Below are 16,399 nucleotides of genomic sequence, written 5' to 3'. Positions count from 1 at the left end.
CGAACGGAATGTTTCATTTTATTTTGCTATTGAAGCTGCAAATCATTCTTTTATGAAAATTTTACTGCATGGATAGCCCAGTGGTGGACCCAATCAAAAACACCGATGGTGATGTGTCGTGGTTTCGATCCATCGAGCATCGGGCAAGTGTTAATGTGTCCCAACGATGATTTTTCTAAGATTGGGTCTCTCGCGTACACAAGGGCTGAATTGATTAGTATGGGTAAAAGAAAATATTCTATTGTTAGTCAGTGGTGGTGAATTAGGAAGAATCTTTACAAATTAATATTTTTGTGAATTGTGACGCATCCTTGGTAGAACAAGCTTTAATGCGTATATAAGTATTGCCCTCATTCCGTTGTGAACTTGTAAACTTCTGACGTTATCTGATAGCTGGCGAAGTTTAGTTTCCAACGCTTGCCTATGTAAGATTCAATGTGAGTGTGTGTGGATCCTTAAATATTTGGAAGGTTAAGTTGCGAAGTATCAAAGGCTTATGCCGCCTCATAACCGAAGACGCTAGTAGTTCCTTGAGATATTAAGGCATGAGCTAAGTCCCGTCCCCAGGAAACCCAGAGAGGTTGCTTTGTCTGGTTTTCATAATAATGATCTTTTACTAATGATTTTCAACACATTGATAATAATTATTTTCATACACAAAATTGTGTAGAGAAAATATAGTTACAAATTAGAGTCAAAAGGAACGCTGAAAGTGATTACTGTGAAGTTTGGTAACTCTATGTAAGCGAGGGAACACACCAATTAGTTTAGTAGGAGTTTGAATATTAAGTGGCTGTAGGTGGCTGTCTCAAAGCTGAAGGTCTTAATTGATTACCATTTATTTAGATGTGTTTTTAGTAAACATTTTGTGGCTTGTAGTCAATTAAGCTTACATAAATATGTAATACTAGCTGTTGCCCGCGAGATCGCCTACTACACATCGAAAATGATCCCACGGAACATAAAATCGAGATAAAACTATCCTATGTGTGAATCCGAGCTAAAAACTATCTATGTAACAGGTTTCGTCTAATTCCGTTCAGTGCATGAGAGAAGAACAATCATCCACACATCTATAGGTACAAACTTTCTCGTTATAATATTAGTGGACTTATTTATTTCAATACTTTGATAGTTCTGATTATAAGTAAACTGTGCTTTTCTCTGGTTATTAAAATAGCTAATGTTTTAACCTAAAAAAGGAAATTAAAATAAATCTAATATATAAAATTCCCGTGTCACGAAGTTAGTTACCGTACTCCTCCGAAACGGCTTAACCGATTTTTACCAAATTTTATATGCGTATTCAGTAGGTCTGAGAATCGACTATTTTTCATACCCCGAAATGATAAGGGTTGCTCACACTAAAAAAAAATATATTTTCTTTTTATAATGTGGCATCAAAAAAGATACAACTAGAAGAAATTTATTAGGAAAAACAAAGTTTGCTGGGTCAGCTAGTATACTCTAAAAATATTTATCTTACCTACCTGTTAATAAAGGTATCCAAGAAATATACTTTAGTAACATTAAATTCCTTTTTTAGAGCTAACTATATTTCACGTGGGAATTATCTTCAAGTTTTATCTGATATTTCATTAAGTAATATTTAATATTTATATTATATTATATTTTGTGACTTGAATAATGTTTATTTTTGGTATTTTACTGTGGTGGAACTTTTTCACGGTTCATGATCATGAGATACAGTCTGTTGACGGACGGCCAAACGGCAGTATAACGGTATTATGGTTCCATTTTTAACCCATATGCTACGAAACAATAAAATCTAATAATTTAAGTCAGTCATCATCAGTCAAGTCATCGTAAGCAACAAGTTCATTATTGTTAAATTACTATTTTAATCTGCATAATAATGATTCACAGAAATCCTTTAAGCCACTAAAACGTGATTGAGTAATATATTCAAAATATTGAAACATCAAACTGTTCGCATTTGTGATGGAATAACAAAACAAAGTGTGTTCCAGTATTGCATAACATTAACATTTGTAGATACTCTCACAACAAATACCAAGGTCTTTCGCCTTAAGATATAAGTCTTTGATATCTTTACACAAACATGTGTTGAACAAACTATGTTGAACGTTGAACCCTACATTCACGCGGTTATGGTAAATGCCGAACACAAAGAAAAGAAATGAACGTGTGAAACGAAAAAATCACCCTTTCATCTTTATGTATTTTTGGCTCGTCTTTAGGAATATTTTGAGAGACCAACTAACAAAAATTCAGTATTTTGATAGACTTGAAATTGCTTTCTATCTAAAAAAAATATTTAACTTGGCTCTTTTTTTTCGATTTCAAGAACTGGAATTGAATTTTATATTTACATAATTCTCAGACTTTAGTTTCCATTTGCTTGCTCTTGATGATCTAGAAACTTTAAGGTGTTTCTTTTGTTTTCAGAAGTTACAAATTCATGTTGTATTAACTAAGAAACAGGACCTAATTAATGTAGCACAGGTCCTTAACGTCTTAGATCTGTAAAAACTTCACGAAATACCTTCAACTTTTCTAAATAAACATTTACCAAATGAAATGGCTGTAGTGTGCTCAACATGGCCCACGGGCCCAGCTAATTGGCAATTACAGCGCTTCCAAACCTCGCCTCCAGATAAAGTCAGACGATGATAATGTTGAAAAATGTTGTATTTATCTCACGCCTTACTGTTTCATGATAAAAAAGCTTTCTGAAACAACAATTTACAGCTGATTGAAATTTTGTCCTAGATATTTTTTGTTGCAAATTCAAACGTTTTCTTTTGTTCTTTTAGTTAATTTCGTAATTGTTTTCTTTAACATTTTAACAAATAATTAATATATTTCAGCTTTAGGTATACATATCCTTACCAAGTCTTATAGGTTAGTGGTATATCTGAAAACTGATGATAGCGTCATCTGGTGGCGGAGCTGGCACTTACCTAGTTTCAGAGCCCACTACAGTCCAACCCCGGCGGCGCCGCACCGCTCGCATTTCAGCAGTCACGACTCGGTCGCGCGTTCGTCGATGCCTGGCATTCATCGACAACCGAGCAGTGGCGCCCTCGTCCGTTTCAGCGATTGGCAACATTGTTCGAAATGGTTCGTTTCTTGGTAAGAGTAATGTTGGCACTGAATTCTAGATGGCGCTGGTACGAACTTTCACATTATCTCATCTAAATCTTCAATATTTTTTTTCTTTACATTTTTATAATTTAGTTAAGTGCTTTGTGATTGTAAAGTAGCAAAACAACGTGAAGTAAAGAAAAATGTGTAGAAAATAGTAATAAAACATTTAATAATTATGTTACTTGCATGCTACACGTTACGAACGTTTTATTTTCGTTATGGTTTGTATTTACGGTTATATTAGGATGTTTTATTAATATTGAGTAAATATTAAAGCTATTTAATATGTCTATTAAGACAGGCGTACCAAATAAAGTCGAGTAAGCATTATCACTACTCATTATTCTCCTTGTCTGCAATGTAAATAAACATAATCTTAATATTCTGTTGATGTAATATTAAAATAAACCAAGGCTATGGATAAAGAGTATCAAAATGAGAAATAGGTCCCAAAACACATTAATTTGTCCCCTTGAGAGGTTGTTTCATTTCAGAACGGGACGCCGCGCGCCGGCTGTAGTCAGTACACAAACTATTGTTATACTTAGGTACATTGATTATACTGCGTCATACAAATTCTATAATGTATGTATAGATAACTAGTCTAACCTATTTATCATAAAATAATATGTAGTACATACATCGATAAGTTAATGTAAATGTTTGTTGTGGAGATAGCGGTGATGTTGGAGTTGTGGAGTCAGTGGACTGTGCAGGAAAGTTATGCTTAAAGAAACAAAGTATACAGGTACGTTGTAACATTCATTTAAATGTATAAATACTCGCTGTTCCAACCATTGTATAAAAATTGGTAAGTAAAAGTAAGGCATTAATTTCAATTAAACAATTATAATTCTAATTCTTTGTAATCTCATGAATGTCATTCAAGTAATTTAGCCAGCTTAATTTAAAATTACTGAATCCATACTAGAATTGTTAAAGAAGTTCTTGAATAGCCGACCAATCATTATTTTAAAACGAAATGATGAAATGAAATGAAAATCTAACACGCAAAAATATTACGATCAGCGTACTTAAGGCAGATAATTTGGTTACACTATATCCTTGCTTTCTAGCCAATCTTTCCATCAAGTCTTGACACGTATTATTTTCATGTGACTATTAGCACGTGCTAACACAAAGAAGGTTTTAAAGTATCATAACCAAATAGATGTTTTAGACCAATTTATAATGCGCAGTTCTATACGGTTATGAAATTATGCTTTTGCTGTACAAAAATTGTCATCGGCTCATGAAATTTGTATGGGAGAACCGCATTTTCCAGGATACCGTTTAAATTCGCTCGTGCCAATTAAACATTGATAAAGCAGTTATTATGAAGTTTTCTATTCTTTACTCATATGTTGTATTTTAATACATATTTAATCAACTACCAATGTTTATCGAATAAATAGCAACTAGGATGAAGTTTGTTGGTATTCCTCATTTAGTTGTGTCAGAATTATTTATTTGTATTTTATTGATATGTGTACTAAACGCCCTTATTATATTTACATTATGGTATTGACACACTTGAGCATTTACTTGTAACGGAACAAAAAGGCGCTCGATAAAAATCCTTTTCGAATCGAACATTTTGTAGAGCTTTTGCATGAGCGCGGGCGTTATGGAAAGGGCGAAGTTTGAAAATTCAAAAAAACTAACTTTACATTACAAGGATGTAGTCCAGTGTATCACCATCATTAGTAGAACGTCTATATAAGAACAAACTAGTGTTGTTACCAGTTCGCTAACGGCCTTAGATTTCGCTTAATCGTTGTTATCAGAACTTTCATCTGTTACAACTCTAGGTTAGATTATAGAAAAAAACTAGTTAGATTGGGCTCAATGATTAGGTACTTAAATTAAATTCATGTTAAGTGTAATTAGAATCTAAATAATGAGTAATGAGTCTCTGGTTATTAAGCCACCTTCAGTGGACAAAGCCTAATGATATGTTTACCTATACCTAAACCAATTAATACGGCCTTATGTAATTATTTAATAACCAAGCAGGTACCTGTAATAACATCTATTGAACCGATATAAGAGATTGTTTTTTCAATAGAAAATTAAGTAATTTGTGAAGTTCATAGTCTAAATCAGTAAACCGATTTTTATAAAAGTTGTCATGGAAATAACTTAAACCCTGAGAAACTTATATCCACAAGGTAAAAGCTACAGATAAACATTAATTTATAAAAGATTTATTTAAGTAGCTTGGTAATATAACTTAGGTATAGATAGTGTGCGAATATGATGTTATAAATGGCGAGTTAAGGCAATAAAGCCTCATTACTTTAATAAAAGCAATATCACTATATTATACTGAAATGGCTTTTATTATAAGTATGTACCTATGTACATTGTCTGCAAAATGAAATTGAAAATTTCAACCCATTTTACTCTTTGTTAAGTGTCGTGTGTTGTGTGTGTTACTTAATCGTTTAAAATTGAATGCATTTGACAATAGATTCTAATATAATAATATTGATGTCATTTGCGTAAATAAAAAGCCAATATGCAACAATAATGACTAAAACCATGCCAAAGTCATCAAGAGTCTCTCTTAAACAAAATTAATATTATAAATTCTTAAAGTTAATAACGTTATTAAAGTTTTATCCGAAATCACGTGTTGGAAAAATAAAATTGGAGAGCAATTTCTCTCTATTGTGATGTACCTACTGCAAAATGTCGAGGCAATTTTCACACGCCTTTGTATGCTCGGGAACATTATCGAATGTGAGTTATTCATTGCCTCTAAAAGGAAAAGTTAATCGATCAAACTGACATCGTTTAATATATATTGTTTTACATTGTTTTCACTTGTTCAGCGATAAGAGTCATTAGGTTAATTTATCAGTTTAGTTGATAACTTATAATGTTATAGGAACTCATTTTGTGGTTTAAGTTTTCGACTTATGGATAGATTGTCACGTATAGAAAGTCGTATACACAACAGAGGTGTGAAATGAACTATGGATATTGAAGTTATTCGCCATGTTCAATGATCTTCGTATTCAATTATTATTATTTTTCATTTATGAGCCATATATATTTGATTGTTTAGTTTCCAGTGGCGTATCTACACCTACATGAGTAATATTTATAAACATAAAATAGTTTTCACGCCCGTTAAGCTTTCTGATAACAGTGTATTAGTCAGTGACCTTATGACAGGTCACTTGATGTGACCTGAGGGTCAACCACATCTTAAATATCATTATGATTGTGGAAGTGTGACAGCGCTATACACAGCCTAAAGTGACATCTCTTTTGCACATAGGTACCCAAAGACTGTTTTTTTTTAATTTACAGGACTATGAGAGTTATCTTTGCAGAATTATTGAAAATAGTTATTAAATGTCGTGTGTCAATGAAGCAAAGTAACTAACACTCTTTGTTCTTAATTATAAGCGTTATAAATAACTTTAAAGTTTGTTATTTTCTAAACAATATTATTGGACGAAATACTAGTACTTCTTTTAGTAAGAATATAGTGTACTAATTATAACGGTTCATTGATGTTTATAACGAAACTAATTTAAGAATTGTATTTATAGTAATCTAGTGAAGCTTTAAATAATAGAAAGATGAGAAAGAATCTCTTGCCAACGTTACGTATGCGATCGGAATAAACTTACGCAAATAATTTAAATAACTTTACAATTTTCTACGCAATAGGTACAATTCGAAACTCCCTTAACGAAAAAAAGAAAATGTAATAAAGTAAAATATTAATTTAAGTTAAACCTAATGGATAGGTATAATTCCTGACTGAGTAGAACAAAAGGCGCCAAAATCTTTGTTTACCAAAATTACCAACTTCACTTCACGGTAGCATTTCGAAATGTACGCATTCAAAATCGTATCAAAATATAGATAAGCCAGTTTGATTTGAACAGTTACAAAGCACGTTGTTTTACTACATTACCATCAGATATCACAAAATACTTTTCTATCACATAAAACACAAAATTTCATTGATCACATTCACGGCACAAGTGTTCATAAGTGCACGGTCCGAGGTCACTACGTAAGTACCACATCAGATCTGTAAGATAAACTAACGCGCATACTTTCTCGTTATGTTTTAATTTCGATCGACGTTTATATTGGTCGAGGCGTGGCGAGGACTGCGCGTGCGACTCGCCACGAAAACCGTCACATCTTACGGCCACGAGTGGATCTAGCGCCACCTCACAGCCACATTGTCGCGATACCGATGACATGTACCTGTCTTCTTCACAACAGTCTACTATTCTTAAAAATATAGACCATATTACTCAGTGTCCGCTGTCGTGTGACTCATGAATCGGGTACCTACAAAAATACTTGGAAAATGTTTTTCTTTTTTCCTACCAAAATTAATCACTTCGTATTGTATGATCAACGGTATATATTTGCTACTAAACGCTGAGGGCTGATCTGAAATCTCTTTGATGTCACTCAAGAAGCTTTGATAGAATTTAATAGGTCTGTAATTGAAGGCTCGTGCTTCAGTTTCAACGAAGTTAAACTTAATAAATGTGCAGTGTTAGCGGAGTTTCTACTTGATATTATCACCTGATTATAGGCTTTAGCGTTGCACACTGTTTTCGAAACATGATCAGATTTATTGTTAATTTGCTAAAATATAATAAGGGGGAAAAATAATGTAAAGTTGTATTCAAATGTCTATAATGAGTATTAATCAGTATCATTTCTTAAAACACTGAGCAATTAAATGAATGGGGGTTAACTACGAAACGATCAATTAGTTAAAATAAAACACTCGTATTCAGGCGTATACCGATAATTCTCTTCAGTAATTCATATAAGCAAGTCACTTGAGCTTTAGATTTGGCTGCTTGGCCTGCTAAAACTACTACATACTATTGTATTACCACATACGGTGAACAAAACGAATTAATTAAATGAGGTCTGATAAATTGAACATTGTCGCTAATTAAATGAAAGCTCGATTCACGATAATTATTATGCACATGAAATACTCTGTTTGAGATGTGACTCAGTGATAAAACATCGCGTATTAAAAGAGCACTGGCAGCCACAAGTGCGTTCTATATCTAAAATAATAAATCTCAAAAAAAAATCACTGAATTTAAGTAGAACTTATAATCGGTGTATATTAATAATGCAAGATATAATAATATCTAATATCGTCTCCGTGTCGGTGTTTACGCGCGGCCGGGACCAGAATAACTCGTGGCAGAGTTTCAAATATGTCGCCCTGTCCAAAACCGCATCTTTGAATATTCACACACTGTCACACTTAATAACATACCTGTGATTTAATGATGTGCAAATAATGCGTAATTATTTTATGACATGATGCATATTTTTAGTCATTATGCATTTTTTTTTCAAAGTTTCATGTAAACCCACCACCGTACATCAAAATATTAACGACCAACTATTTTGGTACATCTTTAAGAATCATAGACGTTTATCACACTTCGTTTTATCACGCCTATAAAGACACTCGTTCAGGAAAGCACTTTACTTTGTGTACAATTTATTTGCCAAGAATTTACATTTTTTCTTCAAGTATTTTTCATGAGAATCGCCAGTTTTAACAAGTGAAGACAGCGTACATAGTGACAAATGAGACACGAATTCTGATGAATAGGTTGACCCAAAGAATTAGTTTGCAAGCAAATTAGTCTACAAGACAGATTAATTGTTAAAGCTCTTAAATGTCTGATCAATACAGTGATTAAGCAAGAACTACATCTTAATACTTAAAGTAAATTACGGCGAGAAAAACCAAGGTATTTAATCTAACCCTCCATACAATGTACATCAATTTGAACATGATAGCAGGTTACTTTTAAACCCCTAATGTGTGATTTGGAAATTACAGTGTGAAATACATTTACTGCTTACATCGCACAAATTGTATTCACTTGACAAATTGAAAAGCAAGTATTCAACGTGAATCGTGATAATTTCCCTTAAATTATGGCAACAATGAGTTCATAAGCCCCATTAAACAGTAGACAATGCAGCCCCAGTTGATTGATGGCGCCTTCCTGGGCGACCACTCCTCATAAACGAACGCTGCTCTTTGAAATATTACTATTCCTCTCCAGCAGAATAAATAATGAGAACAAACTGTAAATGATCCCCTCTAACTAATACAATAACTTCCTTTCTACACTTTCCTTTGTTCGAAAATTGGACAGCCATATTTATCGACAGACAAACCAACATTTTACGACCTCCAAGTTAATTTGCTCAACATTAAATTTCATTTTATTGCTGGAAACTTTCGGTGGTATAAAATTAATGAAAATAAGTAAACACATTAAACAGAGTGGAAGTAGAAACTCCGGAGGTCGGGAAACAGTAAGACAATTGAATATATTGTAGTACTAACAAGGCAGGCGCAAAGTCGTAAAACAGGACTGCCAGTGGGCGGTTCAGGTAAGTGAATTAAAATGGTGGGAAGGTACCGTGGGTAGTCCACTAAGCTAATACACTCGCTTCATATCCCAAATTCAATTACCGTTTATTTTAAGGACATCACGCCGAACTATCCCTGGATTTTTGCGAACTACTCACCTAGTAACTTCTAGTGAGCGCTGCGGATGAAAAAGTAATAGAAAATAATGTTGAGTGGTTGCTTTTATATTAAGACATGATAAATCATAAATGATATTGATTGATGAACGAAGATGCTTTTGAAGATTCCGCGATTATTGTTATTTAGGTTATTTTTTGTTGTTTTCCAAGCCATTAGAGTTGATTTCAGCATTCAAATTTCATTTCGAGAAAACTGAAATCTTCTTCTCGCTATACAATAACAATTTGTTTATGTTTCGCATTTATTATTCCGCTAACTATAACAAGCTATGTAATTTTAAAATGTTTTATTCACAAACACCGCTGCGCGGCATAAATTTTAAGGGTCACGTATCTTTTCTTAGGCAGAACTTTATCAGACGAAGTTGGTAAATAACAAAAGGGTTAACATTATTTAAGTAAAAAGCTCTACATTTCAAGAAGATGGGAATAAAAGTATTATGCTAACAGTCTTTTAAAAATGAAGTGGAATACCCACTTTATAAAAGTGCATTATGTGAAAGTAAAAAACGTGCAGAAAAGGGGAATGGTTAATGCTCGTATAAGGGGAGGTTTTAGTCTCTATACTTACAAAGGGTCTAGGTTTGGTAGTTGTTTTGTATATTATGTGAGAACGTGCTACACGTGGCTTCCTACACCGTCAGGTAATGCAATCGGCTCAGACAGCCTTAGACACCGTAAAAGACACTTTGTATACTACCCTAATTCGCTTACACTGCCAAGTATATTTCCAAGGAAAACAGAATTATAAAACTCACTTATATAGTGCGTGTCCCTAATTTAAAGAAGAGATACATTATTTTGCACTACTAAAATATTTTTCAACAAGTTAATAATTTAATTTGCAAAAAATAATTAGCCCAGTTTTTAAAATTATGAATCGCTCGTCAGATCTACTGACTACATCACAAGCTGTGTTTGAAAAAGTTACACGTAAAAATCTTGTACTACAGATTAGGATGAATACCTAACATTCTTCGGTGGCTTGACCGCATTCGCCCCAACTATTATGGGTACAACGTTCGAAGAATTACTAATTTGTCTGACAATGCAGACTCGCGGGGAAATTCTTTTATTGCATTCTTTCAGAATCGTTTGAGAGAGTCTTTGAGAAGATTACTATATGAGATAAAAGGGGTTGGAATCCATATCCGACTATCTAAAACGACGGTAAGTACTTTGCAGTTTCAAAGTATTTTGAATCTTTTGTAAGTTGTAGATAATTATTAGTGTTATGTTCAATGTCAGGCAATATAGCAACGAAAGAAAACATTGTACATAATATTGTTATAAAAACAAAAACATACAACCGACTTCAAAACCCAAACAACTCAGCCAAATTCGACGACATTTTTATGCGACGCAAGCTATTTCACGTTTGATAAAAAACAGCAAAATTTAAAACCTCTCCCTTTTTAAAGCCAGTAGAAAAATCATTACATGCAAAACTGCGCTTATAAAATTAACAATCACAGCTATCTTGTAGCAATAACGCCGCAGGGTTTCCTACATCTCTGTATTGAAAACCTATTTCTAGTATCAATTATAACACAACTACACGAATACAATTACCATAACGAAGTGCCATAAAAGTAGCTGTCATAAAATATTAAGTGGCAAAGTGGTTAGTTCAGAAACACTATCGGGGGCAAAAGTACTAAATTGAATTTATATCGCAACAAGTACCGTTTTGGACGCGAGCCGAAATACAGACCTACTTACGTAAAACTGGAAGCATATTGTACTAATACTACCATCACGTACTATCTCTGCCAAATTATGGATAGAAATACAACTTTTGAATACTTTTGATCCCATAGTTAATATGTATGGACGTGCGGACGTTGCAGACTCCGTCCACGGGAATGACAGGCCTTTGAGTAAGATTGAAGAGGCTAAAACAAAAGTGATGAAAGCGTTATACTAAGGTCAGACTCGACCGCGAGGCAAGCTTTTCAGCAGAAATATGAGTTTCGTTTGACTTTCCTGAGATGTTTTATAAGTGAAAATATACCTGAAGATTTTATTTCTAGAAGTCTTGCTTAGACAATATATTAGTTTCTAGAAGTTACTTGAAGTTATAAACTTAAAAAAATATTTTTCACGAAAGAAATTTTGTATCTATTAAAGAGAAAAGTGTTAGTAGTTTTTATTTGTAATATAGTTCGCAAAGTTGTTTTAATTTACATATAATATAATCGTTAACCACTAAATACGTAAACATTACTTAATTTACCCGTCTTTAAATTCGATACATCTTAAAATAATCTGCCATTTTGAATAAAATTAATCTTAGTGTCCGCTCGCAAATCACGCTTGCTAGGAATTATTCTAAAAGCTGTAATAAAAGTGAACCCCGCAATACTTAGTCCAAGGGTAAACAAACTCATAATATCTATCTGGATCTCCATTGGAAGGGTTAATAGCGAGGATTAAGCGTCTCATATATTTAGAATAAAACTTTCCTCGCTCGGGTAGAGCAATCGAATTTAGATTAGACATTAGGTTTTGGTTGGAGTTAAGTGACGTCGCCAGCATATGAATGTCGTTCAATATTTGAAAATATTATTTGATCACGATAGATGGAGTGGAGGGCGCCCTTCAGACCGATAAGGTCCGATGACGTAAAAAAGGTAGCTAGCTTGGATTAGATGCGCAAGGCAGAAGACTGGGTGTTGAGGCACAACTTGGGGCAGGCATCAGCTCTGACTGAATGATTTTTCTGTAATTTCTTTAATTTATAGGTTTGTTACCAATTCCAGTTTCATTTTAAAAGAGCAACTCGAGTCAAATCAAATCAAAATTCATATATTCAAATTAGGCTTAGTAGCACTTTTTGAAGGTCAGGTTACATTGGACAGCACCCAGTTTCGCCCACCCATCGCCGCTTCCTAAGTGCTTAAGACCTCGCCATTCTTCCAAAGCTTATTTAATTTTAGACCTGGTACAAATCTGATAATTCAGTTATAATGCCATCAAGTAAAATATACATCAAAAACGCAGATCCCCAAAACATACAGCACTAAACTTGTACCTACCGTAACTAACTAAAATCTAACTAAACAATTAATTTCTAAATGTTTCCAACAACTTTACACAGTTATCAACTATCGGACGGCACTAAAACGTTTTTTGAATCTACACAAACGGAAATTGCGTTACTGTACTCAAACCATCGACGAACATAGAACATTAGATTTAATAGAAACCGGACATAAGTATTTATCAACTTGTGTACAGTACATTGCCTGCGCTTGCCTTTGATATATGTTTACATACGGCCAATATAAACTCCAGCCCGCAATTCTAAACTCACAAACGTATGCAAATTATGCATAATAGGTACTTGAAGCTAAGCTTGCTTGATATTGAACAACAAACTAACGTTAAAATTTTATTAGAAGTATGGAATTTCGTCGATTATTACGAAATATTTTCATATGCCATTTAGAATAGGGTATTTCGATTTATCAAATAGAATATTTTAGTTTTAAATAAAAGTAACTATGGATGATCTATAAGCATTGTTTTTTAAATATTTTTGTACTTTCCGCGATTTGCGTTATCATTACCACTGAAAATTGGTTACATCTTACGAACTCTATGTTACAATAAATATTTAATGTTCTCTGTACAAAAGTTAACGACGGCTGAACTCATATAAAAAGGCCGTCTTACCAAGTTACAAAGTTTTTAAAGGAAATTGAAAACTCAACCTCTGAATGTTTTATTTCTGATAACTTTTTTATTGAAGTTATTTGAAGCTGTTTATTTAAACGTAGATGAGAATATAAAAATGTAAAAAAAAACGTGTCTGTGAACAGGGGCAATCAGAACATCAAAGCCGTTTTAATTGGAAGCTAGAACTTATTTCCTATTTTCCAGATTGGACTATTTCCGCTTAATCGTACAGCTGAAAAACACACTAGCTACAAATATACCTTTATACCTAACAGAATGGAGGTCACAATAGATTGATACCGGCATAATTGATTAGATACCTCATTTTCTTAATGCTTCGGGGATTTAATGATCACAGGAATTACAAAAGGTTTTCTGTGTCACTAGCCACGGACACTTTTCAGCATAGCTCTGCAAAATGTTATAATAAGACCTCAGTAAATGTCGGTAGGACGAAACGTATAAATAAACGCCAATGTCAGATTAATGGCTTCCTTCAACGCGCCTTCTAATGTCGCGATGAAATATCACTGACAGATGAAAGAAAAAACCTTACTCTTCACGTCGATTTTCGTCCCCATTGCAAATTTCCTATATAAAAATACCGCTAGCAAAAGAATTTAAAATTTATCGTCTTTAATAAAAACGTAAGATATGTAGCCCAGGGAGCTTGGGAAAACGCGCTACACTGTTATAATGATTCACGGGACAGTTTCAGTGAAAGCGTCGACGGGTATTGAATACAAATACTGTTGAAGACGGTGATCTCCGTACAATAGTCAAGGTTAGGTAGGATAAACGTTTACGTGGCCGGCTATTGTTGTGCTAATGCCTGGGACAGACCATCGCCAGAGCCCCTCATGAATATTAACTGATATTTGTCTTGCAGATAGCCACTCACTGCTGAAAATGTCTATTCAATGTAGACACGACACTCGAGATATATTCTTTGTCTGTACGTATTAAGCGAAACTAATCTAAGTGTGTTTCTATTACGAGAAACATGAATATTATATGAACTAGAATCTCATTGTGGTTGACTATCACAATAAAAGAATGCAGACACGCTGTGTGACAGTTTTTGAGTTGTGACGTCTATTGAGCGTGTATTTGTTATGTGACTGGTATAGTACATAACAGGCTCGGTACAGTCCGTAGAAAAACAATTGTTTAAGAGGTGTTAGTGTTTAGCCGTAATACAACATGTTTTTGTTGCATTTCGAAGTTTTTGAGTTTTATGTGAAGTACTTACCCGCATATCCACGAATGCCTTCGCCTCGGTATGGAGGCGAGCGTGAGCGCGAAGGGCGGCAGCGCGGTCGGCGGGTCATCCTCCTCCTGTGCCGGCGCCCCGCTCACGCGCACCTCGGGAACACGCAACTGATGGCGACTCATCACAACACCAACTAACTTTATACCTAGTATAAAGACTCTATACCGAGAATACCAAACATTTTTCTATTAACTTTCACCTCAAAAACGTCTGTAGATCCCGAAAATCGTGTATCAAAATTCAACAATATGCTCCGTAGTAATAAATTCGGTTTGATTTGATGTACGTCACCTGAAACGGAAAAAATGTCTTGTAATTTTTGCGACTTGATGCAAGTCAACAAAAATTACGATTCCATAAATACATGGAAGTGTTGCTGAATACATATCTTGGTTTAATTAATAAACGTTTCGCCCACTTGCGACGCCGACTTGTGAATACGTCTCGCTAAAATATCATTAATTCATACGTCTTGTTATATTCATGGTGAGGCGGGAATCAGACGCGAAGATGATGTAATTTGTCTTCTCTCTATATCCATTAGCTACTCATAAGTCACCCGAAAATAATATCACAGTAAAACAACGATTTAGATATTATAGAGTCATAAGAACTATTCGTTTATGGTTCGTTCAATGGGGCTATAAAAAGGTCATAAAGTGGGTTCTTGTATAATGGTTGCGAGGGTTTTCCATTGAGGATGATGTCACGTCGCATCGCCGGAGAAGCCCCATCGCTACATCCGCTTACCAACGTCGGTGTTAAAGAGATTTGTTTTAATGTATCTCACCGTTGACGGTTTTCTCTAATCGCTACTTTATGTAAAGCACAATGTACGTATAAAAACGTAACGACATTCAAACGAATGACGTTGATAAGACAAATGTGAAACTGGCTTGGGATAACAAATATTTTTTCCGTCTAAAAACGAGAGAACAGTATAAAATCCGTCTACTTCATTAGAGCTTAAAATGCATAAACATTTATGCATTTTGTGTTGACAGTTTTTCATATTTATTTTGTGTGTAGTCAGAATTAAGGTTTTTTACTAAATGTGAGGAGTCTACAACCCGCTAGGATTCAACCAAGACAATATTATTGTGAAATATGTTTTATCAAGATAGGATCCCGATTGAAACCAATGCAAGCGTCCTGTCGCTAAATTGAATTTTCTCTTGACCAACACAAAATGTGTTCAACTTAAACACGTTCAGTCTAAGCGCATACTGCGCATACATCTGAACACAGTGGACAAGCAAATGTGCTTGAGCTTCTAATCCTGTATTAAGAAAATGGTTGCATTGAAATATTATACAAGACGCAAGACATAACTGAAACTCACACTGATATGGTTTAATTCTATATTTGTGGATGAATTTTCACTGTTAGACACATTTAAAGTTACTTTTAGTCGACATCAAATTCGGGATACAAATGACGTCATTAAAACTTGTTTATTTGTTTCGTTCTAAATTTAAAATAGCGTGTATCACGTCACGGTTTTAACTTATTTAAATATGAGAACTAGTTTATTATATTGACCATCAACGGATCACACGAATGATATCGTCGTAACGGTCTTTATTAATACCTATTCACACGCGCCGAGAGTCAAATACTGCAGCTATTAAATTGAGGTTGCATAATATAAGAGAACATGATGATATATGATATAGATCAGCTGTTTATTATAATGGTATCTTTCTTTGTTGATGTTGAGCC

The 16,399-nt window shown here is 34.1% G+C and overlaps 2 protein-coding genes across 9 annotated transcripts in view; both read right to left on the bottom strand.

Annotated features, from left to right (window-relative positions):
• Positions 1-16,399, bottom strand: part of LOC113495472 (carbohydrate sulfotransferase 11-like) — a 602,728-nt gene that overhangs the window by 319,448 nt on the left and 266,881 nt on the right. The gene's annotated exons all lie outside the window — the stretch shown is intronic.
• Positions 1-16,399, bottom strand: part of LOC113495462 (cAMP-specific 3',5'-cyclic phosphodiesterase) — a 301,983-nt gene that overhangs the window by 166,804 nt on the left and 118,780 nt on the right. Inside the window, exons 1-2 of one of the 6 annotated variants that reach the window (XM_026874204.1) lie at positions 16,020-16,105; positions 14,657-14,968 (exon numbers count right to left, since the gene is read on the bottom strand). The exons of 3 other annotated variants lie outside the window; for them this stretch is intronic. In XM_026874204.1, the coding sequence (XP_026730005.1) occupies positions 14,657-14,799 (143 nt within the window). In that variant the 5' untranslated portion in view covers positions 14,800-14,968; positions 16,020-16,105. Of the gene's footprint in view, positions 1-2,945; positions 11,874-14,656; positions 14,969-16,019; positions 16,106-16,399 lie in introns of those variants that run through there. 2 more of the 6 variants (XM_026874203.1, XM_026874201.1) reach the window with 2 other exon arrangements.

Source organism: Trichoplusia ni, chromosome 6, assembly GCF_003590095.1.
Source record: "Trichoplusia ni isolate ovarian cell line Hi5 chromosome 6, tn1, whole genome shotgun sequence".
Classification (NCBI taxonomy): domain Eukaryota; kingdom Metazoa; phylum Arthropoda; class Insecta; order Lepidoptera; family Noctuidae; genus Trichoplusia; species Trichoplusia ni.
This window is presented reverse-complemented; position numbering and strand designations above follow the sequence as displayed.